General features: G+C 49.3%; 1 protein-coding gene across 3 annotated transcripts in view; it reads left to right on the top strand.

Annotated features, from left to right (window-relative positions):
• The window catches only part of MTFMT (mitochondrial methionyl-tRNA formyltransferase), a 31449-nt gene extending 20342 nt beyond the window's left edge, over window positions 1–11107 (top strand). For all 3 annotated transcript variants that reach the window (XM_040342294.1, XM_040342292.1, XM_040342293.1), the window contains 2 exons: window positions 2441–2508; window positions 10484–11107. In XM_040342294.1, coding sequence (XP_040198228.1) covers window positions 2441–2508; window positions 10484–10681 — 266 coding nt within the window. In that variant the 3' untranslated portion in view covers window positions 10682–11107. The remainder of the gene's footprint in view (window positions 1–2440; window positions 2509–10483) is intronic.
• Window positions 11108–22244: the final 11137 nt, after the last annotated feature.

Genomic DNA, 22244 nt, shown 5'->3' with positions numbered 1-22244 from the left:
GATGTAAAAGGCTGAAGAACCTTTTCTCAGTAAATGTTTCCTTCTCAATTTTATGTTAAAGTGGAGGTTCACCCGAAAAACAAATTTTTTACATTAGATTGAGGCTAATTACGGGAGGCACAATCGGGTGTTTTTTTTTTTTTTTTTTTAATGAATGCAGTACTTACCGTTTTAGAGATAGATGTTCTCCGCCGCTTCCGGGTATGGTCTGCGGGACTGGGCGTTCCTATTTGATTGACCGCCTTCTGACCGTCGCATACAGCGCGTCACGAGTTGCCGAAAGAAGCCGAACGTCGGTGCGCAGGCGCCGTATAGAGCCGCACCGATGTTCGGCAACTTGTGACGCGCTGTATGCGACGGTCAGAAGGCGGTCAATCAAATAGGAACGCCCAGTCCCGAAGATCAGACCAGGAAGCGGTGGAGAAGATCTATCTCTAAAACGGTAAGTACGGCATTGATTTAAAAAAAAAAAACACCCGATTGTGCTTCCCGTAATTAGCCTCAATCTAATGTTAAAAAAAAAAATTTCGGGTGAACCCCCGCTTTAAGACTTAAAGGGGTTGTAAAGGTAATTTTTTTTCCCTAAATAGCTTCCTTTACCTTAGTGCAGTCCTCCTTCAAGCGGAGGTTCACCCAAAAAACAAGTATATAACATTACATTCTGTATAGCTCAAACATGTACAGTATGCCTTTTTTTTTTTTTGTTTATTTTGGGGGGGGTGTACATACGGTATTATCGCTATTTTCCTCCCGGCTTCCGGGTACTCGCTCCCGCGGGAGTGGGCGTTTCTATGCAGTGGCGAAATGTCCTCTGGGACTTCGCCCAGATGATTGACTGACAAAAACTTCCCCCCGCGGATAAGGCGCGTCACGAGTTTCCGAAAGTAGCCGAACCGCGAGCCGGCTCTATACGGCACCTGCGCAGTCAGCTTTACGCGGCTCCTAGTCGGTGCACAGGCGCCGTATAGAGCCGACTCGCAGTTAGGCTTCTTTCGGAAAGTCGTGACGCGCCTTAATATTTCTTCATCTTCATCTTCTTCTCCTTCTCCTCCCCCAATAAGCGTATATTAATTGGTTTGCACAAAAGTTATGGTGTCTACAAACTATGGGATATTTTTGTTTTATATTATGGGATGATCAGTGGAAGCAGGAGGCACCTGAGCCCAATTTTCAGTGTTATGGCAAAGGGTGTGAATACTTATGTACATGGGGTGTTTTTTATTTATAAATTTGCAAAGATTTCAAAAAACTTCTTTCACGTTGTCATTCTGGGGAATTTTTTTGGGGTAAATAATGAGTTTAATCCATTTTGGAATAAGGCTGTAACATAAGAAAATGTGGAAAAAGTGAAGCTCTGTGAATACTTATTGGATGCATTGTATTGGAATCACCGCTCTTTTTAACCGGTTAGGCCCTGGACCATTATGCAGGTAAAGGACCTTGCCCCTTTTTGCGATTCGGCACTGCGTCGCTTTAACTGACAATTGCGCGGTCGTGCGACGTGGCTCCCAAACAAATTGGCGTAATTTTTTTCCCCCCACAAATAGAGCTTTCTTTTGGTGGTATTTGATCACCTCTGCGTTTTTATTTTTTGCGCTATAAACAAAAATAGAGCGACAATTAAAAAAAAATTTTTTTTTTGCTATAATAAATATCCCCCAAAAAATGTATAAAAAAAATGTTCTCCTCAGTATAGGCCGATACGTATTCTTCTACATATTTTTGGTGAAAAAAAAAATCGCAATAAGCGTTTATCGATTTGGTTTGCACAAAAGTTATAGCGTTTACAAAATAGGGGATAGTTTTATGGCATTTTTATTTTATTTTTTACTAGTAATGGCGGTGATCAGCAAATTTTTTCTTTTTTTTTCGTGACTGCGACATTATGGCGGACACATCGAACACTTTTGACACATTTTTGGGACCATTGTCATTTTCACAGCGAAAAATGCTGTGAAAATTACACTGGCAGTGAAGGGGTCAACCACTAGGGGGCACTAAAGGGGGTTAAGTGTGACCTCATGCGTGTTTCTTACTGTAGGGAGGCGGAGCTGGACATGTGACGTCACTGATCGTCGTTCCCTATGACAGGGAACAGACGATCATTGACAAGCCACAGAAAAGAACGGGGAAGGTTTGTTTACACTCACCTCTCCCCATTCGCAGCTCCTGTGACCCGATCGTGGGACACCAGCGGCGATCGGGTCCCGCGGGTGCGGTCATGGAGCTCAGGACTAGGTCACGAGCGCACCGCTCGCGACCCACGGCTGGGCTCTTAAAGGTCGACGTACAGGTACGTGGATGTGCCCAGCCGTGTCATTCTGCTGACATATATCGGCGTGAAGGGCTCCTTAAGTGGTCAATGAATAAGTCTATGAAATAAGAAACCTGGTAGGTAGTTTCGTGCCTCAGTTATAATACTAATTTCTTTTGGTTGCAGATTTTCCAAGACTCCCTGGAGCGATTCGATATCTTCCTGGGCCGGAGATGTTGGCGGTACGGTGCAAGGTGGGCTTATCTGTAGCTCTGATTGGCCTGCTTGGTATTTCCCTGTCGTTACACAATTATAATACCATGACACGTCAGCATGTCGCCTTTTCTGTCCAGGTCAGAGCATGAAAAGCTGACATCTGATTGGTTGATATGAGTATGTTGATGTACAAATGCTTAAAGGGGTTGTAAAGGTAATTTTTTCCCCCTAAATATCTTCCTTTACCTTAGTGCAGTCCTCCTTCACTTACCTCATCCTTCCATTTTGCTTTTAAATGTCCTTATTTCTTCTGAGAAATCCTCACTTCCTGTTCTTCTGTCTGTAACTCCACACAGTAATGCGAGGCTTTCTCCCTGGTGTGGAGTGTTGTGCTCGCCCCCCTCCCTTGGACTACAGGAGAGTCAGGACGCTCTCTACGTTACAGATAAAGGAGCTGTGTGTTAGTAAGCGTCCTGACTCTCCTGTAGTCCAAGGGAGGGGGCGAGCACGACACTCCACACCGGGGAGAAAGCCTCACATTACTGTGTGGAGTTACAGACAGAAGAACAGGAAGTGAGGATTTCTCAGAAGAAATAAGGACATTTAACCACTTAAGGACCCCTTCACGCCAATTTACGTCGGCAGAATGGCACAGCTGGGCACATCAACGTATATGTACGTTTCCCTTTAAGCCCAGCCGTGCACGCGCGCGACCCGGTCCGAAGCTCCGTGACCATGGCCGCGGGACCCGCGGACCCGATCGCCACTGGAGTCCCGCCATCTGTCCCCGGAGCTGAAGAACGAGGAGAGGTGAGTGTAAACACAGCTTCCCCGTTCTTCACTGTGGCGCCGTCATCGATAGTGTGTTCCCTGATATAGGGAATCACAATCGATGACGTCACACCTACAGTTAGAAACACATATGAGGTCACACATAACCCCCTTCAGCACCCCCTAGAGGTTAACTCCCAAACTGCAATTGTCATTTTCACAGTAAGCAATGTATTTTTAATGCATTTTTTGCTGTGAAAATGACAATGGTCCCAAAAATGTGTCAAAATTGTCCGAAGCGTCCGCCATAATGTCGCAGTCATGAAAAAAATCGCTGATCGCCGCCATTGGTGGTAAAAAAAAATAATAATAAAAATGCAATAAAACTATACCCTATTTTGTAAACGCTATAAATTTTGCGCAAACCAATCGATAAACGCTTATTGCGATTTTTATTTTTTTTACCAAAAATATGTAGAAGAATACGTATTGGCCTAAACTTTTTTTTTTTTTATATATTTTTGGGGGATATTTATTATAGCAAAAAAGTAAAAAATATTATTTTTTTTCAAAATTCTCGCTCTATTTTTGTTTATAGCGCAAAAAATAAAAACCGCATGAAATACCACCAAAATAAATCTCTATTTGTGGGGAAAAAAGGACGCCAATTTTGTTTGGGAGCCGCGTCGCACGACCGCGCAATTGTCAGTTAAAGCCACGCAGTGCCGAATCGCAAAAAGTGCTCCGGTCTTTGACCAGCAATATGGTCCGGGTGTTAAGTGGTTAAATGTCCTTATTTCTTCTGAGAAATCCTCACTTCCTGTTCTTCTGTCTGTAACTCCACACAGTAATGCGAGGCTTTCTCCCTGGTGTGGAGTGCCGTGCTCACCCCCTCCCCTGGACTACGGGAGAGTCAGGACGCTCTAGGTTGCAGATAGAGAAAGGAGCTGTGTGTTGGTGGGTGTCCTGACTCTCCTGTAGTCCTAGGGAGGGGGTGAGCACGACACTCCACACCAGGGAGAAATCCTCGCATTACTGTGTGGAGTTACAGACAGAAGAACAGGAAGTGAGGATTTCTCAGAAGAAATAAAGACATTTAAAAGCAAAATGGAAGGATGAGGTAAGTGAAGGAGGACTGCACTAAGGTAAAGGAAGATATTTAGGGGGAAAAAAATTACCGTATTTATCGCGATATAACGCGCTCCCGCGTATACCGCGCACCCCTAAAGTGGCCCCCAATCCTGTGGAAAAAAACAGTTTTTGTTTTTTTGTACTTACTGTTTTGGTGTCTTGCGCGGCGTCCATCGGCGGCCTCGTCGGGTCCGGCGTCCTTCTGTGGCTTCGGGTGTCCTCTTCAGCGGGTCGGGTGTCCTCTTCGGCGGGTGCGGCGTCCTCCCCGCTCCTTTCCCGCGCAGAGTTTGAATACTGCGCCGACATATACTGAGCGCAGTACACTCGTGTATTGTCGGCAATGCTCGGCTACCCGCGCTGACGTCCTGTACGTCCAGGACGTGAGCGCGGAAGGAGCCGAGACTGCCCGATTATATCCGAGTGTACTGCGCTCGGTATATGTTGGCGCGGGTATCGGTGTATACCGCGCACCCACGATTTCTCTAGTCGTCTTCCAGGACGGCACCCTGAGAGATGACTGGCTTCTCCTGACAGGAAACACAATCAAAAAGAGGTTAAAAACCCCGCCCCTTCCCGTGCTCCTCAGTTCTTGATTGTGTTTCCCCACAGCGAAACGTTTATTTTTTTTTGACCTAAGGCCTGGGGCTGGTGGTCCCCCCCTGGGAACTGAACCGCAGGCACTGGGTAGCCTTTGGGTTTAGCGAAGATTTCCATTCCTAGGGGGTCCCTTCTTGCTCAGGGGGGCCTCACTATGTGGGTTGAAGAACCCCCCTGAGTGCTGGAGTCTCCTGGGGATAGGTGGCTATTCTGGAGCTCCAGGGGCTGATCCACTCTCTCTCTCTGAGCTTTCCCCTTACCTTGGAGGTCTGTGGGTCAGGCTCTCTCCGGTGGTGGGGGCCTTCTGTGCGGCGTCCTGGATTCCCTGGAGCGTTCATTGCCGTTTTCGAATTTGGCGCCAAAACCGGCGTCTCTCAGAGCCGGCGGCGCAGGGCAATGACGTCACACGCGCGGCGCGTGTCACTTCCGGGTCGGCTCAGCAAAGATGGCGCGCTGCAGCTCCAACACGCCAGTCTCGGCTTCCCACGGCACCGGAGACACACGAAAGGGCAGCAGCAGCCGAGAGAGAGCGGCGCCTTCATCCTCACGCGATGGAGCGAGAGGTCCGGTCGTCTACGGCCCCGGCTGCGGAGGAGACCACAGGGGGTGAGTCTTCCTGGATACAGGTATGGTGGGCTGGGACCCAGTAGTTGTTCCCTAGTATTTACATACATGCCTGTGTATCCTTTCCTTTCTAGGAGAGGATCTTGTTGCCCAGGGGGGTGCTAGCCGTTCAGCTAAGGACACTAGTCGCTCCAAAAAATGTGGCTATTGTAGTTGCAAGTTACCTTCAGATTATTCCAAACCTTTTTGTGCTAAATGTATCGTTAAATTAGCAGGGAAGGAGACCTCTGAAATTCTGAAAGGATTTCTTGAGGTCCAGTCTGAGATGCTCTCTACTCTCAAAGAATTTCATGTGTCTTTAAAGAGCAAAGAGCCTGAAACCCCCATCGCAGGGCCCTCTTCCCAAGAAAGTTCCTCTTCGCAGATTTTTAGAGTCCGCCAGGAATCCCTTGGTTCCTTAGTATCTGACTCTGAAGATTCAGAAATTCCTCCTCAGGAGGAAGGTTCTGTTGGTCAGGCGGAGGAAGAAAATGAGGATACTAGGACAGGCAGATATGTCTTTGCTGCCGACGACATGGAAGGTCTCCTTGAGGCAGTGTACGCCTCCGAGGAGATTCCACAGCCTGCGGAAGAAATTTCCACACAAGATAGGTTATACCAAGGCCTGTCTAAACCTCAGGCCAAAGCTATTCCGGTACACCAGTCCCTTAAGGATATCATCCTCAGGGAGTGGGCAGAACCAGAGAAAAAGCTTTTAAGATACAAGACTTGGAAACGACGTTGCCCCTTTAAAGAGGAGGAGGAATCTAAATTTTTTAAAATACCTAGATTAGATGCTCCCCTCGCGCAAGTTTCCAAACAGTCGGACCTCTCCTTTGAGGACACAGGCAACTTGAGGGATCCTATGGATCGGCGGGCAGAGACCTCCTTGCGTAGGGCCTGGGAAGCTAATGCGGCTGCCTTGAGCCCCGCCTTGGCTTCGGCCTGTATTGCTAGGAATGCTAATTCTTGGATCTCCAAGTTGATGGAACATGTGTCCCAGGGTTCAGACTCTAAGGAGATTCTAGAATCCCTTCAGCTCATAGGGAGCGCAGTAGCTTATTTAGCAGACACCTCAGTAGAGACGGTACGTTCTACCGCAAAGACAGGAGCCCTCCTCAACTCTGCCAGAAGAGCAGTGTGGGTCAAGATGTGGAATGGGGACCTTGCATCTAAGAACCGCCTTTGTGGTCTTCCCTTTGAGGGCTCCCTTCTCTTCAGGACAGGCCTGGATCAGGCCCTGACTAGGTCCTCAGAGAAAGGGGTGCGTTTTCCTACTAAACCTAGACAAAACAAGAAAAAGTTTTTTCGAGGCCCCCAGGGGGGGTTTGGAGGTAAGAACCGTTCCTCGGAGAAGAAGCCCCCTTACAACAGACGTTGGGGTGCTGGGAAGGAAAAACAAAAAGGAGGTATCCTTTTTTCCAATCCAAAACCCAGCGACAAGGACTCCAAATGACGGGAAGGTCGGGGGAAGACTCTCCCAGTTCCTTCCCAGGTGGGAGAGTATTACTCAAAGTCCCCATATTCTCCAAATCGTAAGGGAGGGGTACAAACTAGAGTTCCGTCAGCTTCCCCCTTCAAACTTTATTTTGACTCACTTACCCAAGGACCCTCTCAAGTCAGCAGGCCTTCTGCAAAATGTCGCAGAACTGGCACAACAGGGGGTCATAGTTCCAGTCCCCGGGTACCAGAGAGGGTCGGGAGTGTACTCCCACATCTTTGTGGTTCCCAAGCCTTCAGGCAAATTTCGATTGATTATCAATCTGAAACCCCTGAATACCTCCCTCCTCCACAAGAGGTTTCGAATGGAGAGTATTTACAGCCTCAGGAGGCTCCTACTAAGAGAGGTATTCATGGTCACCATCGATTTAAGAGACGCGTACCTCCATGTCCCAATCTTCTTGGGTCATCAGAGGTTCCTCAGGTTTGCGATCGCCTCCACCCAGGGCGTACAGCATTGGCAATTTGCTGCCCTTCCTTTCGGACTGGCCTCCAGTCCAAGGGTCTTTACCAAGGTCCTGGCGGAGGCAATCGCTTTCCTGCACCTACAAGGGATAGCGATAGTTCCCTATCTCGACGACTTGATACTATACAATCAAAGTCAAGATCTCCTTCTTTCGGATCTGGCCACTGTGATGACTACCCTCGAGTCCTTGGGTTGGATCATCAACAAGGAGAAATCCTCACTCCTTCCAGAGCAGAAAAAACTCTATCTAGGGTTTCTGATAGATTCCTTGGAGAGGAAGCTCTTTTTACCCAACGACAAGATCCGGGGTCTCATGTCAGTGGTCAGATCAACGTTAGAAGGAGCAGAGTCCTCCTTCAGGGACATCATGAGAGTTCTAGGCCTAATGACTTCCTGTATTCCAGCAGTCCCGTGGGCTCAGCTCCACTCCAGACCCCTCCAATTTTTCCTTCTTTCCTCCTGGGACGGAAGAAGGGAATCCCTAGAGCTCAGAGTCAGTCTCCCAGAACCAGTGAAGCTCTCACTGGACTGGTGGCTCATCCCACAGAACCTACAGCAAGGTCTGTCGTGGGGCCAGACCAATCCGGTCAGGATCACCACGGACGCCAGCTCATGGGGGTGGGGCGCACATCTGGACGATCTCCGTGCCCAGGGTACCTGGGGACAACGACAGAAGGGGGCCTCTTCAAATTACCGCGAGCTATTAGCGGTCGGAGAGGCTCTGAAGGCATTCGAGGACAGAGTCTTGGACCAAGAGGTCCAAATCGTTTCCGACAATGCGACCGCGGTGGCCTTCCTCAACCATCAGGGCGGCACCAGATCTCGCACCCTTCTAGACTTGTCCCTAGAGATCCTGGGCTGGGCCGAGCAGAGAGTTATCTCGCTCTCGGCGGTACACCTGAAAGGGACCCTCAATCTGGAGGCAGACTATTTAAGTCGCCATCCCATTCTCCAGGGGGAATGGGAACTAAATGCAGAGATTTTCAGTCTAATATGCCAGCACTTTGGCAGCCCAGAGATAGATCTCTTCGCCCGCAGGGAAAACCGGAAGGTGAAGAGGTTCTTCTCTCTCTCCCGAGAAAGCGGCTCGGAGGGGGTGGATGCATTGGCACAGATATGGAGGTTTCAGCTAGCCTATGCCTTCCCTCCTTTGAGCCTGATTCCGAGAGTCCTGCAGAAGATAAATCTAGCAGTAGGGAAGTTCATTCTCGTCACACCCTGGTGGCCCAAGAGGGCCTGGTTTCCCGCTCTAGAGCGAGGGTCAGTGTCGCCTCCCCTACTTCTCCCTGTCCGGGCGGACCTTCTTCGTCAGGGTCCGATTTATCACCCAGAGCCCAACTTCTTCAAGCTGACGGCCTGGTGCTTGAGAGGCGGAGCCTGAGGGAGAAGGGCTGCTCCGAGAGAGTTATCGACACACTTCTAGCCAGTAGGAAGATAGTCACCAGGCGTATATACGCTAAGACCTGGGGTATCTTCTCTCGCTGGTGCTCAGAGAGACAGGTTTCCCAGCAGGAGACCTCGGTCATCTTGGATTTTCTCCAAGATGGAGTAGACAAGGGGTTAGCCACAAGAACACTAAGGGTTCAGGTAGCAGCCTTGTCATATTTTTTGGATAGACGTTTATCCCTGGACCCCCTGGTTAAGAGGTTTCTTATAGCCAGAGACAGGTTGTCCCCAGTTCAGATCTCTAGGGTTCCACCCTGGGATCTTTCGTTAGTGTTAAACCAACTTACCAAGGCTCCGTTTGAGCCAATTGACACTATCCCCATCAGGTTACTCACCTTTAAATTCGCCTTCCTCTTGGCAATCACGACGGCCAAGAGGATAGGTGATATGCAGGCGCTCTCCATTAAAGAGCCATTTTTTCGCTTATTTGAGGACAGGGTCGTTCTAAGTCAGGACCCCCTTTACCTTCCTAAAGTAGTGACAACGTTTCATAGGTCACAGGAGGTAATCCTACCTTCTTTTTGTTCAAATCCCCAGAATGTAGGAGAAGCTTCCTTTCATTGTCTGGATGTTAGACGATGTCTATTAGCTTACTTAGAAAGAGTTACGGTCTTTAGACGTTCTACTCATCTATTAATTTGTTTTTCGGGTCAGAAAAGAGGCCTTCAAGCGTCCAGAGCCTCTATTTCAAGATGGATTAGGCAGACAATTTCCTTAGCTTATGTACAAGCCGGTAAGGTAGCTCCTAATGTTAAAGCACACTCCACACGATCACTAGCAACCTCCTGGGCAGAAAGGGCCGGAGCTTCGGTGGAGCAGATTTGCAGAGCAGCGACGTGGTCAAGTCAGAACACGTTCCTGAAACATTATAGAGTTGACCTACTGTCACCTCAGGACTTGGTTTTCGGGAGAAAGGTCCTGCAAGCAGTGGTCCCGCCCTAAGGTAGGCCTGAAGCTACTTGCTTCTCTCTCAGGGTGCCGTCCTGGAAGACGACTAGAGAAATGACCAGTTACACTTACCGGTAGCTGTATTTCTGGTAAGTCTTACAGGACGGCAGGCCTACTTCCCACCCTTGTGATACATTATTGGTTTGTATTATATTTTTTGTGGTGTTTTTTCCGTGCACTGGTGGGTTCATACTTTATCTCAAACTGAGGAGCACGGGAAGGGGCGGGGTTTTTAACCTCTTTTTGATTGTGTTTCCTGTCAGGAGAAGCCAGTCATCTCTCAGGGTGCCGTCCTGTAAGACTTACCAGAAATACAGCTACCGGTAAGTGTAACTGGTCATTTTACCCTGATTTTCAGGGCAAAAAAGTGCGCGGTATACGCCGATAAATACGGTACCTTTACAACCCCTTTAAGCATTTGTACATCAACATACTCATATCAACCAATCAGATGTCAGCTTTTCATGCCGCATTGTACCTTTTACCACCCCTTTAATACAGTCTTGCTCTGAGCTGTGCCTGACCTCTCTGTGAACTCTGTGTGTTGGCAGGACGGCTGGGTTGGAGTCAGAACTGTGAAACTGAAGAGGAAACTGTCAGCCAAGGATTTCTATAACGGTTACTTGCACCCCTGGTTCACGCAGAATTCAAGCTTGCCTATGGAGGAGTGCCGCTTCTCTACATTGTATGTACCAGAAAAACCTAAGACTAAGGCCAAGCAGAAACCTGTGACTGTACGGAACATGTGACACCGGAGACAGAAGAAGGAGCGGAGGAGTAAAACGGTCATCCGGTATTAGAGCCTGGGACAGGAATGGTCGGGGATCGCCAACAGTGACCACATTGTTCCCCCATACTAGAAATCTGTACAGGGGAATGGGCAACCATCGCCAGCAGGAAGATTCTAAGACTGGGAAACCAGCATGGAACACAACCAGGAAGAGGGCAGGAAGTGTGTCATAGAGGCGGGACGCGTTTCGCAACAGCTCATTGGTTCCTTCTTCAGCCAGTGACCTGCATTGCCAACAGGAAGATTCTAAGACTGTGAAGCCAGTGGTGACTGGATAGGAACGAAGTTCCACCGTCATGAACTCCGTAAAACAAAGGGGGGGATTTGTAGCCATACAGTAAAACCTTGGTTTGAGAGTAACTTGGTTTGAGAGCGTTTTGCAAGACGAGCAACATTTTCTAATAAATTTTGCCTTGATATACAAGCGATGTCTTGATATAAGAGTAGCGTCATGTCACAGCTGAGTATAAAATAGAAGAGAGGAGCCTCTAAGTGCAGCAATATGGTTACATTTAATGAAGGTACAACATTTAGCAACTCACATGGTTGATGATTAAAACAGGCACATCTAAGTATGGAGGGATCCGGGGTAAAGCGATCCACATGGACCGTCTTCCGCACCACCATTGATGTCGTCCCTTCCACGGGCGGTTTAAGCTTCACTTTCAGATCGCTCTACTGCAGGGTAGTCTTCCCAGTCACGATTACAGACTGATAGCGGTGCGGAGGACCGTCTATGTGGAGAGTTTTATCCCGGATGCCTGAATACTTAGATTTGCCTTTTTTAATCATCAACCATGTGAGTTGCTAAATGTTGTACCTTCATTAAATGTAACCATATTGCTACACTCAGAGGCGCCTCTCTTCTCTTATATACTCTGGAGCTCCTGCTGGATTTTGCTTCTAATCCACTTCCATTTGTGGATGGACATTTTATGGTTACACAACCAATCACATCGCTATAATCTTTTTATATGGACTGTAAACTTTATGAATAAATGGTTGTGGAAAAAATCATTCGAGTTTCCATGATTTCCTATTCCTATTGTATAGCAAATGTATATGCGGCTGGTGGTGATGGCCTGTAAGGCAGAAGTGATCTGAGTGGCAGAAGGTGGTCCCATCTCCCCTTCCATGGCCGCCGCCTTCCCCGGGCTCTACCGTCCCATCGCAGAGACCGGGAGCGATGCGGCTGGTGGTGATGGCTGCCCTGTACAGAGAGAGGAACTGACGTCTTTCTCGCTCTCTCTCCCTTTCTCGCTCTCTCGCGCTTTCTCTCTCTCGCGCTTTCTCTCGCGCTTTCTCGCTCTCTCTCTTTCTCTCGCTCTCTCTCTTTCTCTCGCTTTCTCTCTTTCTCGCGCTCTCTTTCTCGCTCTCTCTTTCTCGCTCTCTCTCGCGCTCTCTCTCTCGATTTTGCTCGCTCGCTTTCTCTTGCTCTTTCTCTCTCTTTCTCGCTTTCTCTCTTCTCTCTCTCTCTTTCCCGCTCTCTCTTTCCCGCTCGCTCTCTCTTTCCCGCTCGCTCTCTCTTTCCCGCTCGCTCTCTCTTTCCCGCTCGCTCTCTCTTTCCCGCTCGCTCTCTCTTTCCCGCTCGCTCTCTCTTGCGCGCTCGCTCTCTCTTTTGCGCGCTCGCTCTCTCTTGCGCGCTCGCTTTCTCGCGCGCTCAGTCTGCTTCCAGCTCCGCCTCTTTGTTTACCTAGTGGCCAGGAAAGCAGCTGATCCGACTGATCTGTGTGTGATCGGCTACATTGGGGGGTGGAGAGGTTTGGGGGCCCCTTATCTCTCCATAAAGTGGACCTTGTTGTTTTAAATTCTTTGTGATAGCAATAAAGTTGATACAAAAAATGTTTGTATAAAATGAATAAAAATGTTAAAATGTAACGCTCCCCGTCCACTGTACTTATGCGCAAATATGAACTTGTACGTTACGCACGCATATGTAAACGGTGATCACATCACACATGTGAGGTATTGACACAAACGTTGGAGCGAGAGCAATAATTCCCGCAGTGTAGAGCTGACTGCGCAGGCGCCATATAGAGCCGACTCGCAGGTCGGCTATTTACGGAAAACTGGTGACACGCCTTGTGCGCCGTGGGAAGTTTTTCACCAGACGTCAATCATCTAACCCAGGGATAGGAACGCCCAGTCCCGCAGGAATCAGAACCCGGAAGCCGGGGGGGAAAACAACAATATAACGGTATGTACGGCGGAAAAAAAAAGATTTTTGTACTCACCGTAAAATCCATTTCTTTGAGTTCATAGACGGACACAGCCTTCATTGACCTTAGGGTTATGCTTTTTCCTACCAGGAGATTTAGGCAGAATTCTACAGCACTTAAGGTGTTAAAAACTTTCCTTCATGCCGCTCCTCCCAGGGGGCGTGGCTCCCCCAGGCATAACCCACACTCTGCTTTAGCAGCCTCAGTTCGTAACAAGCAGTACAAACAAAGGAGGGGTGGGTGCTGTGTCCGTCTATGAACTCAAAAGAAATGGATTTTACGGGGAGTACAAAAATCCTTTTTTGTCTTTCGTTCATAGACGGACACAGCCTTCATTGACCTTAGGGACGTCCCCAAGCAGTGTCAAAAAATTCGAGGGGTGGGAAAAATAACACAGCAAAAACAGGTTACACCCCAAACAAAAACCGGAGTTACTCAACGGAGGAACTCCAACCGTAAACTGCCGCCTGTAACACCCTGCGGCCGAAGGAGGCATCAGAAGATGCACTCACATCCACCATATAAAACTTTGAAAAAGCGTGGACCGACGACCAGGTCGCAGCCTTACACACCTGTAACACAGAGGCTTGGTGTCGGAAAGCCCAAGAGGCCCCGATCGCCCTGGTCGAATGCGCCATGACCCGAAAGGGGGGCGCCCGCCCTTCAGGGCATAGGCCTGAAGCACAACCTGTCGGATCCACCTGGAAATGGTGGCCGACGAGACTGCCAGGCCCTCACTGGGACCGGACACAGACACGAACAGCGAGTCCGACTTCCGGAACGGAGCTGTCGCCGACAAGTAAACTCGAAGGGCCCGAACCACATCCAAAGAATGTAAAGTGGCCTCCTTCGGGTTCTTCGGCTGAGGACATAAGGATGGAAGAACAATGTCCACATCCAAGTGAAAAGCCGAAACGACCTTAGGGAGAAAAAACGGCTGCGGCCGCAGCACCACCTCATCCTTACGGGTGACCAAGCAGGGAGCCTTGCAAGACAAGGCCGCCAGAACAGACAGACACCCGTCTGATCGAGGTAATTGCTACCAGAAATAAAATCACCTTTTGTGACAATAAACAAAAAACCTCCTGAATGTCCTCAAAGGGAGCATCCCGAAGCACTGAAAGGACTAAATTCAAGTCCCATGGGGGTAATGGAGGGCGCCCCGGAGGGGCCACCTGCCAGACCCCCTGACCCAACGCACGCACCCAGGAGTGCGATGCCAAGGGTCGCTGCAAGTAAAAACAGCCAGAGCAGAAATCTGGCTCCTAACCGTACGTAAGGCGAGAGCCTGAACCACTCCCTGCTGCAAAGACAGCAGAATCCTGTACACAACGCATGTACGAGAGTGCCAGTTCATCTCCCCACACACAGAGAAGTAGGCCTTCCATGTATGAGGAAAAAACCTACGTGAGGTAGCCTTCCATGCAGGCAGCACGGTAGAGACCACCAAGCCCAATAGGCCTTGGTCCTTAAGCCCCTGGCTCTCAACAGCCACGCCGCTAAGGCCGATGGCTGTGAAACAGGGTGGAAGATCGGACCCTGTAACAGAAAATCAATTCCCAGGGGAAGACGCTAGGGGGCGTCTGCCAGCAGACGCACCTGGTCCGCGTACCAGAAGCGACGCGGCCAATCTGGGGCAATCAGGACCGATAGAATCCCTACAGCTTCTACTCTGCGCAGCAGGCGAGGAAGAAGCTTGCGAGGAGGGAAGGTGTAAAGTAGGCAACAGCGACCCCAAGGAGCCACCAACGCGCCTGACGCATCCGCCCACGGGTCCTTAAACCTGGTCACGAACCGTGGCACCTACCGATAGAGACGGGACGCTAGAAGGTCCACGTCCGGAGTGCCCCACTTTCGGCACAGACCCCGAAACACCTGCGGGTGGAGAGACCACTCTCCTTGGCCCAGTGCAGTGCGACTTAGGTAGTCGGCTAGCCAATTCCGTATTCCCGGAATGTACCCAGCCGATAGACCCGGAACGGACCCTTCGGCCCACCGAAAGGATGCGCGCGACCCCCGTCGCTGCAACAGAACTCCGTGTGCCTCCCTGATGATCAACCTACGCCACGGACGTGGTGTTAACGGACAGGATCCTGACCGGTCGGCCCTGTAGATCCAGGGACCACCTGGCAAGGCAAAGCTTGATTGCTCGGAGCTCCAGAACGTTGATCAGTAGGCAGGACTCCACCTGAGTCCAGTGCCCCTGGGCTGACTGGGTGCCCCAAGCGCCCCTCCCCAACCGGAGAGGCTGGCATCCGTCGTGACCACTGTCCAGTGGCCTGCAGAAAAATGACTTTCCGGCCCGAAGCACCGGAAACGCCAGCCACCACACCAGGGGAGACATGATCAGATGACTCAACTGAATCTGGTAATCCAGAGATGACGGAAGCTAGTCCCATCGTGACAGCAGTTCCCTCCGTAGTACCCTGGCGTGGAATTGGGCATATGGAACCGCCTCGAAAGAGGCTACCAACTGACCCAGAACCTTCCTGCAGAATCGCAGAGATGACCGCTTCTGGGTCTGCAACTACTGCACAGCAAATATCAGAGTCTGAAGTTTTTCCGCTAGGAGAAAAACACTCCCGCCCCGGAGGAATCCAGGACCAGTCCCAGGTATCCCTGAGACGGAATCAACCCTGATTTCAGGACAATCCAGAAACCAGCCAAACACTTGGAGAGCCTGACACGTGATAGACACGGCTCCACCAATGCAGAGCTCGAAGAAGCTCGTAGGAGAATGATGTCCAGACATCCCATGATAACAAACCCCCGCTGTCACAGCCGGGCCAGTATCGGGACGAGCACCTTGGCGAAAACCCGCTGAATGGGAAGGACACCATTGAAAATGGCCCCCCCCGACCGCAAAGCACAGAATCTCTGGTGGTTTGAGGATATGCAGGTACACGTTCATGACATCCAAGGATGCCAGAAAATCCCCCTGATGAAGTGCCGCTATTACCAAGCGAATCGACACCACCTTGACAAAACAAAACGAGGGACTTGAGGCCCAGGATCGACCGGGCCCCATCCTCCGTGGGGACACAAACAGAATGGAGTAAAACCCAGAGACCGTTCCAACGAGGGAACTGGCACAATCACTCCCCTGACCAGAAGATCCTGGACAGCCCCTGACGGAGTCAACCGGCGAACCGGAGGAGGCCAGAAGCCGGAGGGAAAAAACCTGTTTGGCAGACAAGACAGAAACTCAATCTTGTACCCCAAGGAAAACACTTCGCAATGCGAAGCCAGTCTCCCCCCCGAGACACGGGCGGGAGCAGACCTTCAGGCGGAAGCAGGTATGTCCGCAGACTTGTTAGGCATGCGGTATCAGGTGCGCTGCTACCCCGCAGCGGAGATTCAAGCACCATGTAGACCTACCCCCACTGCACAGGGCGAGCGAAAAAACGCTCGGAGGTAGGCAAGGAGGGTCCTTGTACAGGGCGAGGTCCCTAGCCCTTCCCAGACTGTGGGAACAGCATGCGCTTACCACCCGTGGCATCCTCAATGATGCCAGTCAGGGAAGACCCAAAAGGACCGTTCACCCTTAACGGCCATCACCAAGGCCACCTTAGAGGTCCTTCTTCCAGCTCCTGCAGCAGGAGCTTCGCCCTTTAAGTCGGGGCCTGACCAGGGCCCCGGCCAGAGCCGGCCTCACCACCGAACCCACCACCGTGAATAGGGAGCGGGCCGCGGCCTCCACTCTCCTATCAGCGGGATCCTGAAATGCAGGAGCCCCTTCCACAGGCAACGTGGTGGCCATGCGCAGTCTGGACACGGGGGGGATCCACTGGCGGAGGAGAGACCTACTTTGTTGTTTTTTTTTTTTTTTAAAGCCCCCCTCAAGGGGGTAACGGGTTGCAAAGTTTTTTTGACAAACTTTTTGCGGTGCATCCCATTCCTTGTATAACATATAGTCCAAATAAGGAACACAAGGAAACCCTTCAGCGGTGCGTGGTAGTCTGCTGGTACTGACACGGAGGTGTCTCCGCCACATCCTCAATTTTTAGAGTCTCGCGCACCGCAGAAACAAGAGCTCCAACAAATTCTTGCCAGCAACTGACTGCAGCAGAGTCATCCTCACTATCCATAAGGGTTAAAACCCGCAGCCTCTGACATAACAGAACCAGAAAAAAACAGCGATTCTGTGTCATCCCCAGAAGCAGGCTTCAGGGAGGGGGCGTTACCCGTCCTGCGACTACCCGGCTGGAGGTATCCCAGACAGAACCAACGTCCGTAAACGGCATGGCTGTCGGCCAGACACACTGTGACAAAGCCATAGAGACCGGTCATATGTGTGCCCTAGAACCGAAGTTCCCCGGCCGCCCCTGGAGCAATGGGGCCTGTCGTGGACGTCCCAAAGCTGAGCTGAGGGCCGGCACACGCTCGAAGGCCGAACATGGGGGGACTACAAGAGTCGAGGACCCAGCCTGTCACCCAGTCGGCTGTTGATAGAAGAATCGCAGGATTCAAAATGCAGGAACAAAATAATAAAAAAGCGAGAAAAATCGCCAGAAAAAAACTCGAGTCCAGGAACTCCAGAGAGAGCCTTGACCTCCTGTCGTTAGGCAGAAAACAAACTGAGGCTGCTAAAGCAGGGTGTGGGTTATGCCTGGGGGAGCCACGCCCCCTGGGAGGAGCGGCATGAAGGAAAGTTTTTAACACCTTAAGTGCTGTAGAATTCTGCCTAAATCTCCTGGTAGGAAGAAGCATAACCCTAAGGTCAATGGAGGCTGTGTCCGTCTATGAACGAAAGAGAAAAAATACCAGCATACTGTACATGTCGTTAGTATGCTGGATGTAATGTTAGATAATTGTTTTAGGGTGAACCTCCACTTTAACATTGCCTTAGACCACAGGTGTCAAACACAAGGCCCACTTGCCGAATCCGGCCCTCCAGGCCATTTCATGTGGCCCTCGCACCTCTCCTGCAGCTGCAGGAGATATTCAGCCCTTATCTGGTCCAATCCAGACCCTTACTTTCTGCTTTCAAGCAATGCATCCAGCTTCTTCCCAGCAGCAGCATAAGGAAAGTGGGGTACACTGTGATGTAAGGGAGAGTGGGGGACTCAACTTCTGATGGTGGGGGGGCTCTTGACATCTAATGTAAGGGGAGGGGATGCGCTGGACATCTAATCTTACAGATACAACCGGCCCTTTTGAGGACAATCATAATGTTGATGCGGCCCACAATGAAATTGATTTTGACACCCCTGCCTTAGACAATCTGGGCAGAAATATCCAGCATGCAACTTATGATTGTGATGGTGAGAGGAGAGCGGGCAGAGAGAGACTTTCACACATTCCACCTGCAAGGAAAAGCATGGCAACTGGAGGGAAGGTCAGGATTAAGAATGAGCTCTGGCGTGTTCGCATAGTACACGTGCAGAGCCCGTCAGGAAGTGTGCACGGCGCTGTGCTAATCACAGCCAGGGAGACATTTCCCGATGCTCGGCTGCAGAGATCGGGAAATGTCTCCCTGGCTGTGATTAGCGCAGCGCCGTGCACACTTCCTGGCGGGCTCTGCACGTGTACCATGCGAACACGCTGGAGCTCATCCTTAGTCAGGATCAACCTTGTTACTGGGGGGTACTATACCAGAGGAGTTGGCATCTTCAATACCGGGCACTTTTACCCCCTTCCTGCCCAGGCCAATTTTCAGCGCTGTCAGAATTCGAATGACAATTGTGCGGTCATACAACACTGTAACCATATGACATTTTTTGGCGACAAATAGAGATTTATTTTGGTGGTATTTAACCACTTAAAGCGGGGGTTCACCCTTAGAGGGCACTTTTTCCCCTTAGCTTCCTGCTCGTTTTCTCTAGGGGAATCGGCTATTTATTTTAAAATATGAGCAGTACTTACCGTTTACGAGATGCATCCTCTCCGTCGCTTCCGGGTATGGGCTTCGGGAATGGGCGTTCCTTCTTGATTGACAGTCTTCCGAGAGGCTTCCGACGGTCGCATCTATCGCATCACGATTTTCCGAAAGAAGCCGAACGTCGGTGCGCAGGCGCAGTATAGAGCCGCACCGACGTTCGGCTTCTTTCGGCTACGAGTGACGTGATGGATGCGACCGTCGGAAGCCTCTCGGAAGACTGTCAATCAAGAAGTAACGCCCGCTCCCGCAGCCCATACCCGGAAGCGGCTGAGAAGATGCATCTCGAAAACGGTAAGTACGGCTCATATTTTAAAACAAATAGCCGATTCCCCTAGACAAAACGAGCAGGAATCTAAGGGAAAAATAAAAAAATTTAATAAATGGGTGAACTCCCGCTTTAAGCTCCGGACCATTTTGCTGGTCAAAAAATGGGCCACTTTTTGCGATTCGGCGCTGCGTCGTTTTTTTCCCCCCACAAATAGAGCTTTCTTTTGGTGGTATTTGATCACCCTTGCGGTTTTTATTTTTTGCGCTATAAACAAAAATACAGCGACAATTTTGAAAAAAAAATGCAATATTTTTTACTTTTTGCTATAATAAATATCCCCCAAAAAAGATATAAAAAAACTTATTTTTCCTCAGTTTAGGCCGATTAGTATTCTTCTACCTATTTTTGGTTAAAAAAAAAACAAATCGCAATAAGCGTTTATTGATTGGTTTGCGCAAAAGTTATAGCGTCTACAAAATGGGGGATAGTTTTATGGCATTTTTATAAAACATTTTTTTTTTTTTTTTTACTAGTAATGGCGGCCATTAGCGATTTTTATCGTGACTGCGACATTATGGCGGACACTTTTGTCATTTTTACAGCGATCAGTGCTATAAAATGCACCGATTGCTGTAAAAATGACACTGGCAGGGAAGGGGTTAACCTGTAGGGGGCACTGAAGGGGTTCAGTGTGACCTAGGGAGTGCTTGTCACTGTTAGGGGGCGTGGCTTGCCGTGACACGTCACTGATCGCTGTTCCCGATGACAGGGAACACGATCAGCGACAGAGTCACTAGGCAGAACGGGGAGATGCTGTGTTTACACTGACATCTCCCCGTTCTTCAGCTCTGTGACCCGATTGCGGGACACCGGTGGCGATCAGGTCCCACAGTCACGGAGCTCACGGCAGGGTCGCGACTCGCAAATTAAAGGGGGACGTACCTGTACACAGCTGTGCCATTCTGTCGATGTACATCCTCGTGCGCCGGTCAGGAACCGGTTAATCGCCACTGTTTTTTTTGCTAAAAATAAATAAATAAAATCTGCAAAAAAAATCTTTTGTTTCTGTAAATGTTTTAGTTATTTTTTTGTAAATAAGCAATTTTGCTCATCCATTGATGTGCACTGAAAGGCAGTATTGATTAGCATCCCTGTTGGGGCTGCACTGATGATCAATGCCCCGATTATCTGTACAAGTCTCCCTGGTGAGAAAATGCCGCTGATGGGCTTTCCCGTCACACTGTCAGTGTGACGGGAGGAGAGGAAAGCCGATAACTGGCATTTCCTTGTTTACATGTGATTGGACACAATTGATCACATGGGTAAAGAGCCTCGTCATCAGCGCTTTACCGAGATTGGGGGATGTGTCGTGTCCTAGGAACAGAGCATGCCACCGATCGCCGTGTTGCGGACCCTTGACAGACAGGTTTTTTTTTTATTATTATTTTTTAATGACAGAAGAGCCCCTAGTGATCTCCCTGCTTGTCGTCGGTAATGTACACCGAGCCGCACATTTACGGCACCGCTCTGTGCTGCGATAAAGTGAATCCCAATGCGCACAGGCAGGAGTGACTTCATCGTGACCTTGGCGTAAGTCGTCCGTGAATAGGGCTGGACGTAATTTACGTTCACGTCGAAACCAATACGTCCTTGCGGCGTACTTTGGAGCAATGCACACTGGGATATGTCCACGGATGGCACACGTCGTCACCAAACATTTACATAAAACACGCCCCCCTCATTTGAATTAGGCGCGTTTACGCCGACCCGATTTACGCTGCTGTAACTTAGGAGGCAAGTGCTTTGTGAATACAGCACTTGCCTCACTTACTTACGGCGGCGTAGCGTAAATACGATACGCCGCCGGAAAGATGCGCCGATCTACGTGAATCCAGCCCCCTGAGTGTCAGTCAATAATGGAAATACATTATGAAAAAAAATAAAAAATCCCTTCCACCTGTTCAGATATTCTGATCATCATGTTCACATTGCAATTTTCAGACGTTTGTATTCAGAAAGTTAAGTTTTTGTACAATTAAAACAAAGAAAAAAAAAAGAAAAAATCAAATTTATGGTTTAATAAAATATTTTATTAGAATACAGAATTCCTGTTTTATTGTGATAATACAGGAAGAATGACTAAGGGCCCTTTCACACTGGTGCGTTTTTGCCACGTTTTCGCGGTAAAAATAGCGCTATTAAAACGCTCCCCATGCCCCTCTCCATTGAAATGAATTAAAAACGCGGTAAAATCGCGGTGTTTTACCGCGATTTTAACGCTCCGTTTTTACCGCGATTTTACCTTGGTTTTTAATTCATTTCAATGGAGGGGGCATGGGGAGCGTTTTATGGGCGTTTTAATAGCGCTATTTTTACTGCAAAAACGCGGGAAAAACGCACCAGTGTGAAAGGGCCCTTACAGAAGGCTCATCTGTACTTAATAAATACATTGATTTTTTTCTCTGTATAAAGAAACAGTGTAAAGCCTCATACACACGATCGGATTTCCATCGGACAAAGCGCAGGACTTTTTCCTGTGGGTGTTGGCCATGAACTTGCATACAAACCGCAAAGAATTGTCGGCCAACAAACGCAAAACTACGTTTTTTTTTAGCTCTTTAACGCCACCCTTTGGGCAACTTCTGCTAGTGTTGTTTTATGCTGAGCTTGCGTGTTTGTACCTTGCATTTTTGTCCGAAGGACTTGTGTACACACGAACGGATAATCTGACAACACACATTTGTTGTCGAAAAATTTTAAAGCGTGCTATCCAACATTTGTTGGTGGAAAATCCGAAAAAACAATTGTCCGATGGAGCGTACAAACAGTCGGATTTTCCGACAACAGCCTGTCATCACACAATTCCGGTCGGAAAATCCGATCGTGTGTACGGGCATTCAGTTTATCTTGAATAGTGTTTGGCATAAAAGTGAGGTGTAGGCAGTAGTAAAAGTTGTATGTCGCGCCCAATCCTACATTGTCCAGCAATGAGTCGTATTTAGTAGTATAGAAGTGATGAGCAGCAGTGATGGAGTTGATAAAAAAAAAGGATTTTTGTACTCACCGTAAAATCCATTTCTCTGAGTTCATAGACGGACACAGCCTTCATTGACCTTAGGGTTATGCTTCTTCCTACCAGGAGACTGGTAGGAAG

This window comes from Rana temporaria, chromosome 3 (assembly GCF_905171775.1).
Source record: "Rana temporaria chromosome 3, aRanTem1.1, whole genome shotgun sequence".
Classification (NCBI taxonomy): domain Eukaryota; kingdom Metazoa; phylum Chordata; class Amphibia; order Anura; family Ranidae; genus Rana; species Rana temporaria.
The sequence above is the reverse complement of the archived record's forward strand: the minus strand, read 5'-3'. Positions and strand labels throughout refer to the sequence as shown.